General features: G+C 41.7%; 1 protein-coding gene across 1 annotated transcript; it reads right to left on the bottom strand.

Moving 5' to 3' along the window:
• Window positions 1-660: 660 nt before the first annotated feature.
• ASB11 (ankyrin repeat and SOCS box containing 11) lies at window positions 661-20278 on the bottom strand. Its single transcript, XM_009669196.2, has 7 exons — window positions 20029-20278; window positions 16126-16205; window positions 12602-12709; window positions 9801-9951; window positions 9503-9637; window positions 8381-8572; window positions 661-5261 (listed from the first exon to the last, which is right to left on the bottom strand). Exons 1-7 carry the CDS (start codon window positions 20276-20278, stop codon window positions 5137-5139), a joined length of 1041 nt encoding a protein of 346 aa, XP_009667491.2. The 3' UTR covers window positions 661-5136.
• Between the last annotated feature and the right edge of the window lie 758 nt (window positions 20279-21036).

The raw sequence follows: 21036 nt of genomic DNA, 5'->3' as shown, positions 1-21036 counted from the left end.
TAGAACACTATCATATTTCTCAGAAGTCAATTTGGTCCTTGAATGAAAGTGAACTGAGTTAATGTTTGTGATTCTGGTTACCTAAACTTGCAGAAGATAATATCACAGACTAGATGAGTCATGATAAAAATTGCTCTATTGACTATGAGGTGCTTTTTGGCATTTATGATGGTTTTGTTCTGATTGCCATGAAGGAAAGCTGTGAATACGTGCTTAAGTCTAGTTTTAATGAAAAATAAGTTGAAAAGAGAATCTCCACATATGTGAAGTTTTATGCATTGCTAGCAAGTATACATATTTAGTTGCACTGGTTTGTTGACTAATGGTTTGTTTTTTGGCTGACCTGTTAAGGAAAACAGTAGAATGACATGCTCTGCCATTCAGTCTCTCTCGCCACTTTCCAGATGTTTTTCTCAATTGAATACGTAAAGGATATTTTCTTCCCCAATTCCTGATACCTTTTATGAAGATTTTTCAGTTCCAAAGATGTACAACTTTCTGTTTCCCTGCACATTATGAGTTTCTACAAATGATATAAAGTATAAAGGAATTTTCAAGAAACAGAAATCAATATAGAAGGTCTGTGTAGAATAAACTATATTTGACATTGACATATTATACATCTCTTGTAGAATATTAAAAAAATCACAATGAGGAGCAATTGGCTTGTGCAAAAAAGTTCATTTTAGAAAAAAGAATACAAAGCCATCATAAACTGTCAGCCAGTGTATAGGTCAGCCAGATTTTCAGCTGAGAGTCAGTGAAGGTGTTTGGTTTTCATTGGCATCAGGCCAAATAGTCAGCCCTGTCCTACTGCCCCACTGGGACACACCACCAATGTTTGCAATCCATTTAGTACTGGGGGGCTGTTAAATGCCAATAGCAGGGTTGCGTTGTCACATACCAGGGAGGGGTAGAGCTTAGATTTGTTTGACTTGTGGCAGAAAGGTGTCAGCCTGCCTCTCTGCCAGCTGATCCCTCTGTGCCTCTCGCCCGGCAGGATCTGCAGAAAATGATGGACAGTGAGTGGCACAGAGAGAGGGTACAACACAACACGTGAAACGTGGCTGGACAGCCCTCCCTTTCGGACCATGTCTGCCCAGGAAGGCGAGGGGTTGCCACTTCGAGGCAGATGTGCAGGATTTCAGCCCCTAGAGCGTGGCCACAAGTTTCAGAAGCTTACGATTTTTCCCCCTTTCTATCACTTTTCTGTTGGACAGACAGAAACCCAATCAAAAATCAGAGATTCACACACCTGCTATAAGAAGTTGAGCACTAGACAGGTTTTCCTGGTAGGAGCTTGAACCAGTGGGCTGATCAGGAGACCAGTACTGGGATCTTTTAGGGTTCAGGCTCGTATGTAACATTTCTTTTGCCACCTGCCACCAGAGTCATTGTTTATTAAACCCTTTCAAAATGTGTCAATCTATTTACTTTCACTGTCACAAGTCCCTGAGGCAGTAGCCAACAAGCCAGCCCGCTTGCAGATTGAGACTCTATGTTAAAGGCACTCACAAGCTGTGGAGAAACCTGTGGAGGCAGGTTTGGAAACAGAGCACTGAGGCAACAACAAGGCTGAAGCAAAAAGAAAATTGCCACAATGATCTTTATGAGTTAGTGCAAAATGCTGGAAACTGTAATAAGTTGTGAAGAAAATGTCTGGAGACATGAAATGCATCTTTTGGTAGATAGAAAGTAGATAGGAAGACTGCTTATTTTATGGTGAAGATAAAGATAGGGCTGATAAAAAGCCCATTTAACTTTGTTTTGCTTTGGATCACAAGCAATGATGGAAGTATATTAAGTAGTGAATGATGGCCTGAAGTCAGTATTTGGTTAGTTGGACACCTGTGAGGTCTCCATCACCAGCATTCCTGAGTCCACACTGTCTCACGTATAACATTTGAATAAGAAAATGGAAAAGCAACCTAGCAGACTGAGAACTATAAAAGGAAATATTTTGGTTTTATATTGCGCATTGGTAACCTATTTAAATCACTTCTGCAAAATAAGCTCAAGACCAGTAGCTTTATGGCTAATGAACATCCATAGCCCAAGCTCAATTTTTAAGCTGCAAGTCAGTGTCTTTGCTTAGAATTTGTAACTGCTTGCAGCCAGAAAAATCTTTTCCTCTAGCCAGGATATTCTCTGATTATTCATGATGAGATATGCTGCACTTTCCACTAAGGCAGACAGTAGTGGGAAATGTTGGAGAGAAAGTCATATGGATGTGGTACAGCAGAGGATATTTCAGTATAGAAAAATTTATGTGCTCCCAAGAAAACCATATTTAACCTAAATAACTGGTTTCTGAATGATCACAGAATGACAGAGAAGACACTACCTCTTTTGAAGAAGAGAGACCTTGTGAAGTTAGTTAGCATTTCTCCTGCCCAAGGGAAAAGCAGATGTCTCCACATCTGACAGATGTTTTTCAAATTCATTCTGAAAAATCATCAAGGAGGTTCCATAATCTCCTAGCAAATTATCCCAGTGCTATCTCAGTGTTTCCCTAGCCTCACATAAGACAGGGCATATTTGCAAAAAGGTGAAATACCCTCTCCTGCTATTTCCTCGATAATACTTCTGTGCATTGTTACAATATAAAGCACAGTCGATGAAAATTAAATGGGTATTTTTAGTCTGAGTCACTTTTGAAATAGCAGTAAGAAAGTCTGGGTAAAGTTTCTGACAAAATTTCCTAACATTAGGACTTCCAAACTTCTCTTCCAATTTTTTAAAACTATGTTCCCTCAGAATCTCTGATGTGAGGAACTTCAGAAAGAATGAGGTATCTGGGAGACCGCAAAGGTGAGGTGATTTTTTGATGGGAAGCAATGCATATAGGGCAGCTTCTGCTGCTTCATAACATAAATCTTTCCAAGAGGTTGAACAGGCTTTGCATTTCCTTAATGAAGATACATTATTTCAATTTAAAATCCCGTGCAAGTGGAATGCTGCATTCATTGATGATTGCAAATAGGAAATCAATTCGATATTACACTTTGCAAAACAGACCCCATAAATTGTCTTAGCTCCTTGACTGTAATACAACTCTGACTATCCACACAGCTGAGGCTCTGTCTCTCTATTTGAATAGCAGATGGTATTCTGACTGCCACTTTATAAACAGAGTAGATGAGCTTATAGTAGAGATAAGATTGAGAAAGATCTGATGACATCAAATTAATACAGACATTGCTTTCTTGATAGTATTTGATTTTCAGAACCTCTTGAGAATTTAGAGTTCAAATCTCTGAGATTCATGATATACTATACTATACAAGGTCATTCATGTCACTGGAAACTTTATGAGCAGTAGTTCCTGCTGTCAAATAGCATTCAATAATTGCAAACACGGGCTACTTCACAGGCAGAAAACTACATTCATTTTTGGCTGTAGCATTACAGGTCTAGGCTCATGAACTGCTAGGAGCACGATTTATCTTGCATGTGCTGAATTAATCATAAAAAGTATGGGCAATATTAGTCCTATGTTTCAGAGAGGGTAACTGTCACGGTGAAATTAAGGGACTAGCACCAAACCAGACAGACTGAGGCTGATGGAGCAGGGACAGGAGTTCAATGGTGTCTGGACTCCATCCTGTATTCAGACTCTAACATGCTCATTTCTCCTGACTGAAGGTATCCTGGCCACGAAAATGAAACGGCCAGAAACTAGCAGGAATGGCTTATCATAAAACCACTGTCTCCTAGGCTGAAAATGTAGCTGCCTCTCAAACCGTTAAAGTTGAGCTAAGTGGAGAAAGACTCTCCTTTTACTTTTACTTCCTATTTCACTAAATCCAGTGAACCATCATTGCCCATCTCATGCCAAAAATTTACCAAAACTTAGCTTTGAAGAAGCATTTCACCTCTCAGAACATCCTCCAGGGGAAAAACAGAAGAATCTTTACAGAGCTATACAAACATAGCAGCAATTACTGGATCTCAAATTTCTATGCTCAGAGAGGTCTAGGTTTTCAGTTCTTCTATGTCCAAGCTACTAGCCCTAACGACATTTTGACTACTTTCCCCATGAAGGTGGTAAAAGCCTGTAGAGTAGGGGATGAGGAAGCAGATAAGCCTGCAGACTGCTCCTGATGAGCAATATCCAACAAGACAAGCATCCAGGTAATGCAAAACAACCTTGTTTGAGGATCTACCTTGAGAAACATCAAAATATGCAAAGATGAAAAGGAGAGAAGCAGCTCACTCCTTTTGTTTTCTTTAAACTTTGCAAGAAACAGCTAAACTACTGTGTCTATGAAAATAACATTTTCAGTTTTGCCCTCAAATTTAGCTAAGGAAAATTATTCACATAATGAACACAGCTAGATCTCAAGTGCTACAGCTTAGAGAGACCTTTTTTTTTTCCCCCCAGAAGGGATGAGGGTTTTAAGACCTGTACAAATCCACGTGGAAAACTTACCCCAAGACCCACACCTGCTTTGATAACACCATTCACATGGGAGACGACAAGACGTGTTAGCCTTGTGGGCAACCGAGCTCAGTGCAAGGGGACATACAGCTGTGCAACCAGAGCCTGCTCCAAGTCACTATGACTGCATGAGAAAACGGGAAAGAGGTGGCGGGACTTGAAGTCAAAGCATACAAAAGGCATGAGAAACATGAAATGCAGCTGAAGCTGGGTGCCGAAGTTTTTTTTCATTCTCTCATTGACGGAAAACTAACAGCCACTCCCTTGATTTTGATAGCAAGCATGGAGGGCAAGAGGAGGAAGCTGCACAGATACTACCTGAAAAAATATGATAATTAGATAACACTAAATGCTGGGGAAATCCATGTGTGTGTGTCTGTCAGTGGGTGGGTGGGTGGATGCATGCAATTGCATCTACAAACACGTCAGACAATCTGTTCATGTATTACAGCTTCTCAATCTGTCCTAAGTGGACGTGACAATAAATTGTGAGGGCACTATATCTACCATATCATTCAGTGCCTACAAACAGGTGTTTTCCATTGGCTTCAATTTACATAATCATGTAGCAGCTAATGTTCAATACCCACAGTAGACAGCAAATGATATCTTTGATTTTTTTCTTTGATACAATAATTTTGGAGTAAACAACCATTTGTTCCTCTTTCTTTTCCAGTGTAAAGATAGTCACATATTTATCGATAGAGGAGAAAGTTCTCAAGTGGCTCAGGCAGGTGCAGCTTGTGGACTGCATATAGACATGATCGACCCAGATGTTTTCTGATAGACAACCGACACAGCTGGGCAAGGCTGGCAGGACCTGGAAAAAAAAAAGGCAAAGACAAGCACCCCCACCACCCATATGAGTCAGAACGCAAGTAAGAAACAGAAGCAAAGTTTGAAAATCAGATCAAGCACTACCCTTGCGTATGCAAATGCACTTTCAATGACTTGCATAAGTCAAGGATAGCTAAATACCTAAATACACTGTTGTTCATATTTGACTTATTTTTGTAGGAACTGGTTCATCAGTTTGAAAACAATGAGCACGAAAAGCATTTTTCTGCATGCACAGCTGGACTTTTCTGCTTCTCTTCTTAAGCAAACACTTAAAACGGCATAAAGATGCTCACACTGGAGACAGAGCGCCAGGAGGCGTAGCCCTTGCCCCAGAAATGAGAGAACTTCCAGCAGTGTTGTGAGGAGAAAAGCAAGACGGATCATGAGGAGCAGCAGAGGTGCTCAGCATAGACCAGCCATCTTATGGTGGCTATAGTGAATACAGTTAGTCGTTCACACATATAGTACATGCAGCTGCTTCTTCCAACAGCTAGTGTCTCTGCAGACGCCTGCACAAATAGTGATTGCAGCTTAGCCTGTTCACAGGACCGCACTGTCTCTGAATATTTGCGTATGTCAGTTTATCATCAGTGCTCCCCAAAAATCACTTTTTATTGCTTTGTCCAATTTAATTTATTCCAGCCGAGGGGAAAAGGCTTCAAAGATAATTAGTTCTGCAAAGTTTGGTGTGAAAAGGCACCGGGGTTAAAAAAAAGGGGGAGAGAAAGAGGGAGGGAGAGAGAGGCCCTGTTGCCCTTCTCTTGCCCTGAGAAAAAAAAGGTTGCAGCTTGTAATAAACTCTTGTTAGACATCAGAGAAGCCACTGGTAAGCAAGCTGCCAGAGGACTCATCTGTGTAATGACAAGGAAAGCTGCAGCAGTCATCTGCACTTTACTGCACCCCAAGGGTGCTGGGTAGCTGGCTTCCCTGATGGGGATGAGGCAGGTGCTCCCAGCCCAACCTGGTGCAGGTCAGATGAAAGCCACTCAAGGCACAAACTCACTGGAAATGAATATTCATTACTTCTAGTGCTTCAGCAGTAGTGTGCTTGCACAGGCAAATGCAATTTGCTGGTGAATATATTTCTCTTCCCTTTCCCTCTCCTCCCCTCTCCATGCTTCATTTTCTTCCTGCTAGAGCTATAAAGCTGATTCTTTATATCAGCTTGGAGATGTTTGGTTTTTGAGCCCTGGCTCAGTCCCTGGGCTTCTGGCCAAGCACTCTCTGTCACAGCAATGTCTGAAAGCACAGGTTGGGGAGATATGCTTAAAAGCCTGTTCTTACATCTTCCAGGTAAGCTTCACCAAACTGAGCTTTTACTGCAGGACTCCTATTTAGGAGCCTAAATAGGCTGATAATGGCCCCTGAGAAGAAATTAATGGAAAAATAATGAAGGGATAGATAGAAAAAAGCACTTGTGCTGCTGTCACTGAGGCTGAAGTAAGAAGCTATCTCCTTAAGCAGTTAGGAAAACAGTAACGTTTGACATTTCACATTGCATAATAGCCAGGAAGAGTAACAATTAAAGGGAGACATCTAAGCAACTACAGCAGAAAAATTAGGAGGTAGAGAGAAAACTCCTCAAGAGAAGACCCTAGGGTGCTTATTTCAAAGAGAAGGTTCTCAGAAAACACAGATTAAGTAGAGAAAATGTTCAGTTGTAGACGTAAGATACAGCAAAGGATCTGAAAGCAGGACTGAAGGGGTATGTGAGTTAATTCAGATACTGAGGAAACTTCATTTCTGAAAAGTAAAGAGCCAAAATTACAGTGCCCTATAGTCCACCTGCCTGTAAAGGAGAAGAGGGTGGAAAGCTGAAAGTAGAAATCAAAAGAAAGCTCATTACGAGAAAATTATTAATACTGGAAGATTTCTTTATCTATAAAAACTGACTTCTGCAAGCTCTGCCTTTGCTAAAGCAGCCTACATGCTCAGCCCTGAGCATGTCACATACTGTGACAAAAGTCAAAAGAGGTGAAAAACATTTAGGCAAAAGTCCTCCAGACAGGTTTCAGTCACGATACATTAAAGTTCTGCACAAAATGCAATGGAAAAAGGGAATGGGATGGAAGATATTAAGCCCTGCAAAACCCACCTGCATGCAGAGGGCCAGCACCAAGCCTATGCATTGCACTGACAGTTTACCATCCACGTTATTTTCCACCACTAGCCTGCTCCGGGCTCTCTGTGCACACTGCATCTCATTCCCCTGCGCCAGGGAGCCAGCAGGGCCTGGGCAGGCTGCCCGCAGCGGGCAAGGAGCGTTCATCCCCTCCTGGGTTGGCGAAACACCAACTAGGGGTACAACTGAGCTGGGAAACAGGGAGGTTAGAGGAGGAGGTAGTTAAGCCACCATGTCCATGCCTCAGAGATGTCATTGCCGGGCATCAAGTTTTGGCTGTACATAGTATAAAAAAACAAAAAAAAACCCCAAACAACAGGTGAAAATCATATAAGGAGATCTATATTCATTTCCACTCAGGATTTTCTTCCAAATGGACAGGAAAGGCCACTAGAAATGTCATAGAGAGGCTGAAAGTGACCTGCAAAGGGCACTGCTGGTTCATGCTTGGATTGCAGCCCCAAAATCTGCATGCAAGAGCTGTGCGCTGCAGAAGCTGAAGAGCCACATAGCAACTAGCGCCACTTTTTCCCCATGACCAAGTGCACACACATGTATTTCACTTTTTCTGCAGGAAACTGGGCAGTGAGCCATGGAGCCAAGATGAACACAAGACGGTGCTACTAAAATAGCTTTCATAATGCCAATAAATAAACGCTCACAGCAGTTTTAATCCTTAGTCCCTTGAGTCCCTATAGGTAAATAAGTATAATTTTCCGTTAGTAAATGGGAAACAAATGTACAGAACAACTGACCAACATGCCCACTAACATTCAAATATTTGGTAGCAGATCTAGCAACAAAGCAGAGATCTCTTACTCATTTCTCTGTCGCATGCTCTAGGCTTGAAGTTGGTAGAGAAGCTAGGAGAACTTACACAGAGCAGTACATGGAGAAGCAGTTAAGAGCAAGTACTTAGGTAAAGGAAATAAGTACTGTTGTATTTTAAAAAAGAGAATAAGAAAAGGAACCATTACCTTCCCGAAGCAAAAGCGCCTGTGCCACTTTGCTGTTGGGTACAGCAACATCCAATGCACATTTGAAATCAGCATTTCTGCATTTCAGGCAAGCACCATAGTCGGTCAGCAAGATGACTACTTCCACATTGGATTTCCTCGCTGCAGCATGAAGAGGGGTATCCAGTCGCTTACCCACATTAACGTTGGCTCCTTAGGTGAACATGAGTGCATAGTTAGTGCTGGGAGGAAGCAGGAACTGTTTGAATCAATGACCTGCATCACACGTGCTGGTCTCAATAAACGAAAGAGGTCGCTGGTACAAGCCTCCCTCCTTTCTCTCAAAAAAAGCAATGCTAAATTCAGCAAGCCAGATATCTGCTGCATAAATGTCTGTTGAATGACCAGTTGCTGTCTGAGATGGACAGAACTGAGCAAGCCCAGAAATTCTTTGACTGTCAACCCAACAGAAGTTTGCAGTCTATCATATGTTATGTAAATTTGTTAAAATCATAAAATCTAACATAAATTGTGTTATGCGGAGAAAAACACACTTTATGTATCTCATTATAATAACTTTGGGAGCACAATAAGCAAAATGCTTGCCCTGGGCTTGCCATGCACAGCAGGACCATACAGCTAGCAGGTGTAAATTAGCAAATGTACACTGGCAGCAAGAATTTACACTAACTCCCACATTGTGCCTGGGCCTAGAGGGATTAGCCTTTTGAGTGTCTTTACTGCTATCTTTCACCATCTGAGAAGTAGAAGAAGTTAACACTTTGCATGGCAGTTTATCATAATCGAAAGAGTTTGTTTTGGTCACTGATACTAGCCAATATTGTCTATGCTTCCTGTCACCGTTCTGGAAGACTAAAACTCTATCTTTGTTTCAAATTCAGACATGCTGTGTTTCAGGTAAGTCTCTCTAATTAGTGATTCTTTTACTAAAGATTTCCTACATTCTTCATGAATGTAGGTGAAATTTTTAATTATCTGAAACGAGTGCCACAGATTCAGGCTGTCCAAAGAACTCTTATGAAAAGAATCTGCAATGTTTGCAGTGAGGAGGCAACCCAGAGAAACCAGCAGCGCTGGCTCATGCCACAGCAGCTCTCCCCTGACCCCCCTTCCCAGGTGTACCTAGCTCTAAAAGCTTCTTGACACAGTCTGTCCTCTGGTACGTGCAAGCCACATAAAGAGGTGTCCCGTGCTGCAGATCTTCTTGGTCGATGTCCACCTCCTGGGTCAGAAGGATTTCCATGCACTCCCTGTGACCTGCGCGGTGAAGAAGAGCACCCAGATACAGTCCACAGGCACAAGCATGTTTATCCCTACTGTACAAGTTCTCGGCAGAAAAATATTATAATGTCTTTCAAGTCAAAAATATATATATTCCTGATTTAGTTATCATTAGCCTCACTCAAAGCCTGAACGTTACCTCTCTTTACTGCTTCATGAATAGGCGAAGCAAGGTGATTCCCGAGCTGTGGCTTGGCTCCATATTCGAGCAGCATGTTGACACAAGCCACACTGCCACTGCAGCAGGCATTAAACAGAGGTGTGATCCCATCAACAGTGACTGCATTGACCTGAAACAGAAAAACACTCTTATAAAAACAACAAAAGGCAGGCATTTTCAGCACGCATCACCACTTTACTAGAAACACACCAAACGGGATACCTGTCTTGCTTATTTTCAGAACAGATTTCAGAGTTATATGTTCTTCTCCAAGGTCTGCCTGGTTTCTCAGAAAGCTAGTTCCATAAGGGGATAACACTGACTACTGTAAGTGCTCCTCCTAGAGTTGCTCAGAAAATGTAAATTCTTTTTTTCCATGGAGAACTTAGGTATATTCATGATTGTTTAGTCTGGACCAATCCAAAGCCACAATGCAATCTTGTTTTCAGACAAAAATGGTTCTGCTTTTCTAATGAAACATATACTTCATGTTCACATACTTTTACCTGAAAACACATTTCCAACAACAAAAAAAATCACAGAAACAGTCTTAAACAGAAATGGAGCTTGCAAGGGTTTGTCTTCATATGCATATGTGTGCTGGTGTGTGTCAGAGGGAAAGAATGTCCTTCCTTGACCTCTGGTATAAAGATCTGACAAAAAACACCGTTCGTCATTCCCTACTGGGACAGCACAGTCCGTGGGGTTGTGCTGTACACAGCACCAGCTACTAAGTTTAACTACGCAGCAAGCCCTCGGAGGCAATTTATGCAATAAATTTGTATTTCTTTAATTCCATAGCAAATTGAAAAAGGGTGGCAGATTCTGAAACCACACGGCAATTTGTGTGAGAGTAAGAAAGAGACCAGAAAGGGCTAGAGGAGCCTTGGGCCACCAGGGAAATCTGCTGCTGCCGGAGCTTGCTACCAGCCAAAGCACAGCCCCGCAAAAGGGCTGGGAGCATCAGGGCAGAAATACATTAGCTGGTACATTTTAATTAGCAAGGTGTTTTGCCTTTCATGTGGAGAAAGGCAGTGATGTTTAAAAGCCTATTAATTTATTCCAGCGAATTCAGCAAGAGACCATAAGCAGTGGATACCTTTCTAAATATCATCTGCCCTTGTTTTTTTCCAACTGCTGAATTGTATCTGATGCTGTTTTAACTCTGTGTTAGCTCTTTTTCTTACAAAGTGCTTTTTCCACAATTATAAATCAGTCCTTGCCATTTTCAGTGCAGGGCAATGCAGCTGGCTCCAACAGGGCATACGAAGTACGTTAACCAGGACGAGCAAATGTCCCCACACCTGAAGTTGCGGCTACATATTTCAGTAGCTACACTGGTTTAGTTGGTCCCTACCTCTGTGCGCTTGCTCAGCGTCATAGAAAAACAGTTCAGGGAACAGATCTGGCTGGAAAATAAATATGGCAGGGTCAGGAGCTGAATAAACTGGCATCGTATGGGGAGACCCAGGGCCCACAGCGTGGGGTACGTCTGTCTGCTCAGATTCAGGGGCTATCTCTATTTCAGACAGGTTTCATGCTGCAGTCTAACAGCTGTTGGCACACACACGCAGTTGCATGAGGCAGATGTGGCTGGAGCTGCTGGAGGCACTGGAGACCTATCAGCATCATTTTACAGCAGGGCCATCAATTCAGCCCAACTGTTATCGGAGGGTAAGCGAGAAGATAAGTAAAGAAGAAAAATGACTTATTTGGTTTGCCTCTCCACTGGGCATGGATTTAACTGGTAAAAGAGGAAAAAGTGATAAGAGAGCTGCTCTGGAGTAAACGGTTTGGTAAAAAAGGAAATAAAGAAGAACACAGCAATAAAGCAGAGCAGCACAATGGTACACTTCCTCCTAGACACTAGATGACTACCTCCTGATGGAGAACAGAGAAGAACAACAAGAAAAGGAAAAAAAAAAGAAAAAAGCCAATCACTGGATCTATATATTATACCAGAAATGAGCTGACTTCTCAGGAAAGTAACAGGTAATTCAGAGATTCTCTGAGTTCTAAGCAGATATCACCATTAGTACACCAAAATCGTGTAACTCTGAGCATACAGAAGGACTTTTTCCTATTTTTAAGCGACTGAAATTTGACGCATAGAATAGGAAGTTCGTAAATGTATTTTCTTCTGCAAAGTGTAGCTTGATTGCCTGTTCTGGTGTTACTGTTTCTTGCCATGTAAATTGTACTTGAAAATCCTGTAACCCAGCTGAGTGAAATATATTCGGATATATTTCATCCTATTCCTGCATCTCCATTTTTACTATATATTTTACCTTAGGTCCGACTGGGGGAAATGCTGTTATTTTATTAACAAATAAAATGTTTCATTGCTTTAAGCACATCCACTTTCATTTATGTGGGACTCCCAAACTATTCCACAGAAAACCAAGGGCAATTCCAGTGATGGTGCCAGGAAAAAAAAAAAAAAAAGTGAGGGGGCGATAAGGGATTATCTTTCAGGTTATTTCAATGTAGTTTCCCCATTCTTTTTCCATCAATTACGATTATGTTTCACAGAAGTGAAAGAGAAAAGAATAATTCAGTGACCGAAGCAGCCACTGGAGGAAGGCAAGTCTATTATCCTTGAAAACAAAGCACTGGGGGTTTTTTTCCCCTCTTTTTTGTGCCTAAATGTTTCTGTTTGTCTGACAGACTGACTCTGTCTCGCGTACAGCTCTTTTGCGAATCTCAGCTGATGCCAAATTTAGGGAGGACCCTGGCCCCTTGGAGGTGACCACAGTGCCGCTCGCGGTCCCAGGACTCACGTGAGCGCCGTTCTCCAGCAGCACCTTTGCGCAGGCCACGTGGCCGCCCAGGCAGGCCTCGTGGAGAGCCGAAACCCGATCGGTTGTCAGGAGGTTCACGTTGAATCCCTGGAATTCAGAGCACAGCCGTGAGGGAAAAGCCCTCCCCAGGCCAAGCGACTCCTCCCCGTGTCTGCCCAGATGTAAAGGACGGTCGGAAGATGCCTGGCTCTGCCCACACCACTGGGTAAACATCTAGGGAACGTGCCTGATCGGACTATTGCTTTTTCGTGCTTCAAGGTTTGTCTCCAAATGTTTTCACTGGAGATGGAATTAAAGAAGCAGCAATGAACTATGTCTCTTAACTCTTTATAATGCATAGTTAATCACAGGAAAGACATTACATTTCTTTAGCCTACAAGGGTGACATTAACTTTCCTTTTACTAGATACGCAAAAGGGGCTGTCGTTTTGTCCAAAGCTACATGTATTAGCTGCATATTCAGCACTGTTGTCAGGAGTGGTGCTGGTTTCCTGAGTCACAGGTGGTGGGATTCACCTCACTTATCTGTACCTGGACATCTCCAGAGCAGATATCAGCTGCCAAGCTGGACACCTTAGCTCCTTCGGTGGAGAAATAGGCACCTTTAGGATATGACTCATCTCATGCTAAAGAATATATCTCAAACAGGTCAGATGAATTCTATCCTAAAAATACTTCCACTGACTACACGGGGTACCTAGCGTGTTTCACTCAGACATAGTAAGTACCTGGTAGATCTGTAGAGCAGATAAGAGAAATCCCACCCACAAAGCTGTTTCTTTTATACAACTACCTACGAAATGTTTTACACTGGAAGAAAAGAACTATCATTTATAAATGCCTCACTATAGGCATTTCCCCAAATAACTGTTCTTACACCTGTTCCTGTAAAAACACAAACCAGACATAATGGCAAAGGAGAAAGAGGCTGTCATATATGGTGTCTCCAGAATGCAGCTAAATCTCTTGGTAAGTAAGGTTTCACAATCTTGTGTGAGAACAGGCTTGGAAGCAGCTCTGTTTTACATTTGAAGTCTTAAATTTTATCATATAGTTCCTTCCTATTTAACATGCTATAAACTAGGCAGCTCACCAGATGGCAGCAATGCACTTTTTTGTATGCAGTAGCAAATACTATCTATTGAAATAAATATCCATGTAACGCTGTAAAATCCTGATGCAAAGAGCATTAAAAGTAAACTACTCTAATCATTTTAAGATAGAAATTTTAGGTTAGAAAAATGATCATTTTTCAGTAACAGGAAAGTATTATTGAAATAAAAGCTGTCCCAGGAATTATTCTGTACATTATATCAATGCTAGGGGAATAGATAAAATCTTGAACAATTTTTGAGAATATTCCATTTTGTAATTTTATAGACTTTTTACATTTACTGATCAGTATATTTCTTCAAGAGGAGTGTCTTCTAGAGACTTCTGATGAGAAGAAGAAGGCTATACTTAATCATTATTCAGATATACATTTAATATATGAAACTTGGTTATTGCAAATGAAAGAGTAAGTACTGATATATTGGGGAAAACATTAAATCATTCCATTACTTGGTGGAGATGGAGTTACAGATCTTACTATAATCTGTACCAAAATTGCTCATTTTAAGCCTTGTTTCCAGATGATTATAAATTTTTGCCAAGCTATCAGAAAAATCAAACACTTCTTTTGGTGCTGAAACAGGCACTGGTGAATTCTTGAGCTCTTTTAAATGCCAATGCTCGGTTTCTTACCTACACAAATAGCCCTCCCATTTCAAGGCATCCCTTTTGCAGCAGAAGCCTTACTGGCTTTCCTTGAAAGCTGTGGTCCTAAGGCATGGACTTCTGCATGTCCCATATATACCTTAAAGTATAGCTCTATATTTAATTTAGGCTAATAGTGTAAGTATCTTAGAAACAGTGAGCAAAGATTATGCTGCTCCATGAACAGCTTCATTCCTACATTTATCAAACTGCTGTAGATCAGCTCCAATATACTCTCTACAGATATTGCTGCCTATTTTCATCAGCAAGGGCCCCCAACCTTCACTCCTAAAATTGTTGTCTTTGAGATAAGGAGAAAGACTAAATGAACTAAACTATGTTGAACCACAACCCTGGTTTCTGCTCTTCCTTTTTCCCAGCTACCTTCCAAGTCAGACTGTGCATTTTCTGCAAAGCATGTAGCAGAACATGTACAAATGCACGATGGGCAAATACTATGGGGAGGTACTGGCCTCAAGCGAAGGCACCTTGGTCCTGTCCCATTTCAATGCCTCACTGGTCCCAGTGGTATCAAGGCACCTTTGGCATGTACAGGCATTTATTGCCACCCAGCGGCATGTTTAAGGAAACACAGAAATGGATGGCTCTAGAGTCCCGCAGCGCCCGCTAGCCGCCCCTCACTAATTAGATGGTGTAAAGTTATTAGTATAAATGGAAATGGAGGAGGGGGTGAGAAAGCCAGTAAAGTCCTGAGCAAATGACCCCTCTTCATCCTTATGCCTAACCTCCATCACTTCCTTTTCCATAAAAATCACTTGATGTCAGAGGGCGAGGGAAAGGAGGATGAGGAAATGGGAGAGGGAAAACTGGTTGTAAACAGCAACATTTTTAGCAGTGACCGTGCCTTGACAAATGTCTGGTGTGGAGGATTTTACACTGGCAGCTCCAGGACTCCTCCAGGACGCTGTCCTCTTGAGATGCTGGCTTCGCCTATGCAAGCCAACCATCACTGGTAAAAACTATTGGACAAAATCAGCACTGGTAAAAATTATTTACTTCAGGTACAAACAGTCTGACTGCAAGGTTACAAAACTTACACTTAGGGAATTAATTTCATGGCATTTATCTTCTGTTTTATGGGGGAAAGGAGGGTATACTCATTTGTGTCAGATCAGGGCACTAGGTTTAAGGAAAGGTGATAAGGAGGATGACTAGCAAAGCACAAAGAGCCATAACCTGTTCCTTTGCAGCTACTCATTTTTACGTCCAACTTCTTGTCCTTCCTAATCTACCCTTTCCTCCTCTCTTTCTGTTTTATGAATGCTTGGTTTCATTCAGAGTAGAATGAATGAATGAATTCATTCATTCGTCAGGCTGACAAATTTCTCTTTAGGAAGACCATGCTTGCCATCCTATAAAGCAACACATACGTTTACAGCTTTATACTGATTTTTAGTAAGAGCTGATACATATACTGTTTCTTTTTTCCTGAAGTCTAGCTTGCACTCTTTATCCTTGAAAAAGAGCCCAAGGATCACTGCTGATTATACAGAAAGCTGCAAGCTACAGCCTCTGTTCTAGGCTTGTCCCCAACAGCTTACCTAAGCAAACCAGTACATGCCCAAAGGTATGCAGGTGAATATATTCCTTCATATTCATCTATATATTCAGCATCTGCCTTTCTTATGCCCTGCTGCCATCTGTTATCGAGTCACCTCTTTACAGGTACAGTCTAACAGAAACTACGCTGCTGCCCAACCTTTTCTTTGCCTGAGGGCTTTTACCTGTGCAATCAAGGTTTTCAAAGACAGGAGGCGTCCTTGGAACGCAGCATCATGTAGTGGCGACCTGTCTGCCCAGCTGCCTAAAAGAAGCAGATTAATACACGTCAATTCAAGCATATAATGCAAGTGAGATCCTGGGAGCACTGAGGAAACACTTCTGTGTGCAAATGCAGGCTGGGCCTGCAACCGACGCAGTGTCAACGGTGAAACTGTTTGATAAATTGATTTCAGCAGAGCAGCCAGAGGCTCAGCGCTTTTGAGAAAGCAGGCCACTTGTTAAGGGACCTAAACAACAGCTTGTGGGCAGAACTTTTGAAGGCAGTTCAAACCACTCTTCAGCAAAGACCACAAGTTTAATGCTGCTGAGACTTGCCAAGGGACTTCAGAACCCTGCAAGCCTCATTTTTCAGTATCTCAGCCTCCATCTTTTCCAGGGAGCTTTTGCCACGAATCATTTTCGAGCTTCTCTTACACTTTATTAAGAGACCCATAGCGGGCGGATACTGCGATGGCTTGTCCATCAAATAAATTCTAGCATGTCCTTGGCAGTTTTATTTCCTGAACCGACAATTTCATAAATAACATCCTCCAATTCAGACTAGCAGGTAACAGGTCTCATCCTCCTACTCATTTGAAGATTTCAGAAAAAAAGCATGAAAAAATAAATTCTGCCTGAGGTTTCGCTTCTCTTTCCTTAATCATTTTGAACTGCTAAACTGCGCAGACTCCTTAGCGCAGGCTAGCTTAATCTTTTTCTTCTCTTAATCTAATTCATATGCCATGAAAAGTTTTTCCCTTAAGCTAGCTACTACCTACATTTACAGTCAGTGAGCCAACATTAAATGTCTGCAAGTCCAGTGGAGAGCAAATGTACTTGTCGTATACTAACATTTAAAACCATAATGCAGCACAGCATATAGTAAATATTTCTCCAAGGGCTAGTTGCACTTACAGTGCAATAGGGCAGAAGCAATATCAGTATTTGCATTCATGCTCTGTTATATAGGAACCCCATGAGCATAATATCTGAACCCCATGTCCTCTTTAATATTTTCAGCTACGCAACACAGCAGAGAGAACACAAAGTGTGATTCATCTCCATTTCCCACGTTCACGTGCAAAGAGAAATCAATGAGAGGCACTGAAACATCCCTGGAGGCTTCCAGCCAAGGACACAGGAGGTCAAAGGAGCCCTCATCTAGCAGCTAGTGGTGATGCTTGAGAAGCCCCATTATCCAAACGGCACCCAGGTGAGAAGGAGCCAGGCAAACCAAGAGGCCTGAGTCAACCATGTCCAGGGACCGCAGCACAGGCAAGGGCAGAGAAAGGAGTCATCACAGTCGTGTTTAAGTGGCTGTTTACAGAGTTATAGGAAAAAGAGGCAGGGCAGATCCAAACGACCTAGCCCATAATCTGGTTTTGAGGCAGCGCTGCTCCCTGTGTTCGGTTGCCCCCACGGTAGGTGTTACTGGGTTTTGGCGGTCCTTGGCCCCCTCGCAGTGTGTGCAGCGAGACAAGACAGCAGGTAAGAGCAGGCAGCGTTGCTGCCCGGGCTGCGTGTACTGGCTGGCCTGTTGCATGGCCACAGGGGATTTTTCCCAGTCCCCCCGCTCCTACCTCTTTGCCTCCTGAAATATTTGGCATACTTACCAGACACATGCACACACACGAAATATATAAAAGCTGGAAGTGAGCTTACTGCCACTTCCTTGTTCCCCCAAATATGTGTCAGAATGGCAGAATAAAGAAGGAAAAACAGAATTATGAACTCAGAAAGCGCTCAGGTAAGGCTGGAGAGCGGGGCTCCCTCAAAACAATAACCACAGCTTTAACATTGCTTTTGTAGAGCTGCATTCCTGGGGGAAAACACAAAGCACTGCAAATGTTTTTAAACTTGTGGGAGCTTTTCCGTGACATTAGTAACACTGTGTGGCTCAACAGCCTGCTATTTCTCATCAAGTACCTTCCCTTCGTTAGCCTCGGACTGGGATTCACTTGAACTCATGGGGTTACAGTTTTAAATATAGTTATTACTTTTATTTCTAGTTATTTAAGGAGACGTTTCTTGGCCTCCTAAGGCAGGAAGCTGGGCACGGAAAGACTAGCTGACACAGCATGTGACCTGGCTCCTGGGGAAAAAGTAAAATCACCAGGCGAAATGAGTGGAAACGGGAACCAGGTAGGGACCAAGAGGGCTTGTTTCACAAGCCTAGGACTAGAAGGTAAGGTGCGGAGGGGAAAAACAGAAACATTTACTTGAAAGCATCCAGAAACCTCCACGTCCCTCCTGTTGCTGGCAGCTGAAATAGGCAAATGCAGTTCAAAAAGTCTGGCGATTGATAACATTGTTAAGTGACTAAAAATTGGGCCTTACAGGAGGAAGATAGAGAGGTAACTTAGATGATAAAGCTACTGTGCCTTATTTGAACTCTTATGCATGCTAAATAGTACAAACAAACTCATTTCACATGCATTTACAATGCATGTGCACGCACATGCATGCCTCACCATGAAAATACATGCTGGTGTCATGCTAGCCACAGCAACCTACCTCCCTGAAACATGTGGCAAATGTAGTTCCCATATGGGGCGCATCTCCTTTTCATGGTTATGAGTGATATGTCTGAAAAGATTGTATCTTTTCTAAATTTCTATAGAGAAATGCAGCCTGCTGCTGCTGCGCTACGTCACGGCAAAGAGAAAAGGCTGTGAACCTCCCTCTGAAATCCAATGTAGTGCACAGGCAATAGCATCGCATGACCTTGTGTTTTGAAAGATTATCCTTGATAGCTTTTTGCAAATGGCAGCTTGCAGATAAAAAAGTGTTGTAATCTGCTCAACTTTAAGTCTCTTAGATAAGAATCTGTATGTAGGAAAACCTGCCATTTGTCAAGTGTCTGACTACAGTTGCATGAAGGCACTTAGAGGGGGGGAAAAAAATCCACTAATAAATCATTGGAATTATACTCCAGAGAACAGCAAATAAATTAACAACCCAAAGATAGACATTCCTGTATATAAGTGAGAAATGTTTTGTTGGAGCATTTCTGTTGGCCAGATTTTAATCTTTTTGCTTTTCGTGGCCATCTCACACCAGAAATAGCTCCGCTCGCTTTCATGAGCCTGCTCAGGGTGACACTACTCATCACGAAGCAAGCGTCCAACAGATGAGTCACATAAAAATCAGTGGTGTTACAACACTGATGCAAATCTTCAAGTAGGAAAATATGTTCTCATTAGTACTAAATTTAAAGCACTGTGTCATTTTAATTAGTGGAATTACTGGACATGCTACTGCCTGTCCATTCATTATTATCGCAGTGATGCGTCGGAGGTAAAACCACTTGGAAAAAAAAAAAAAGAAATGGCAGCTCTTGTGGCCTATTAAGTACAGTATATTACTGTGCCTTTTATTTTTCAGAATAATTTTAGCTATATTCATTTTTATGGTCTGGTTTAACAAAACAGGGATTCTTGGCTTGGATTCATAAAGTCATTAATCACCTCCTCCTAGTATCTCCTTTCAGAAAATCCACATACTAAAACTTTTCCCTAAATATTCTCTGGTAGTAAGCCTATTTAGTAAATGCTTCTGTAACCCACACAATTAACACTAAAGAATGCCTTGCTTTCTAGAACAATCGTTTTATTTACTGTACCCTCTTGAGCAAATGCCACCCTCTTTCTAGCTGCGTAATTGTTGGAGTCTCATATTTTGCACACCTAAAACACGCCAACACATACTGACACTGCAAAGACCTCAGAAATGGAAGGCGCTTCAGGATAAAACATCTACCTTATGCATTTAGCAATTTTATGGCAACTCAATCATTAAATGCCTCAAATCACAAAAATGTAACAGCAACACATCTGAATGTTAGAGTGACCATATTTTTACTTTACCTGGGACTATTCCATAGATCTCTTCTGCTATCCTGGCAGCCTCTTTTCTGTTGCCTTTAACAATATAGAAATGGGTCAGCAGAGCCAAGGAAATCTTAATTAAAAGCTTGAAGCAAAATAAAGCAAAAATGGCAAAATAAATGTTAGTGAAAGCATGGAGAATAGAGCTGCCCTCCATTTTAGTTTGCTCTTTGAATAGTTTCTCAGGTCTGCTAAGTTGCACTGGGATACTATTGATATCATATGACATCTATTTTAAAACCTTTAGAACTTGCTGTTCCTCAGTTACCAAAAATACATTCCGTTTTTATTTGGGATGGGCTATTTGATACTAAATAACAATACTAAGTATTAAGCTGGTTTTAACATACCATGCCGTACAGGAAACAAACAAAAAATCCACTCCAGACACATCAAGATGCGTGCCTGAATACATTTTCAGATAAAAGCTCCCCATATCACCTGAAAGAAATGAACACTGTATTTATTCTCAGATTCCTCATACAGGAATCAACACAACCAGCACTAGATAGTATGTATGTAAGCAACAAGGAACACCACCTTTTAAGAGAAAGACCACAAAACAGACTTGTAGTTGCAAAGGAGACCCGTTGATCATCCTTCACAATCAGCCTGCTGGAGATTAGGTAGGACTGGACAAGTCCACAACCCTCAGAAAAATACTCAAGAAACTAGAGATCAGACAACTTCCAGTAATATTGTTTTAATTCCTGAAGTAGGATGATAGTCCAAGGGCTGCTCAACTCTAGCTCGTCTGAAACATGATGAAATCTGACCACTTGAAAGCTGTCACAGAAAAACAACTGTCCCAGAAGGACAAAATCCACTTGTGTAATAGCAAAATCAGCTACCTGTCTTCAGACTAGTACAACTAAAAAATTTTAGGTAAATGACGGAGTTATTCTTAAAAGGCTCATGTAATCTCTTATTTTAGTGGAGAAGAAAATTGAGAAAATGACTGAAATGGATGAAAAAGATCATCTATAG

Source organism: Struthio camelus, chromosome 1 (genome assembly GCF_040807025.1).
Source record: "Struthio camelus isolate bStrCam1 chromosome 1, bStrCam1.hap1, whole genome shotgun sequence".
NCBI lineage: Eukaryota > Metazoa > Chordata > Aves > Struthioniformes > Struthionidae > Struthio > Struthio camelus.
The sequence above is the reverse complement of the archived record's forward strand: the minus strand, read 5'-3'. Positions and strand labels throughout refer to the sequence as shown.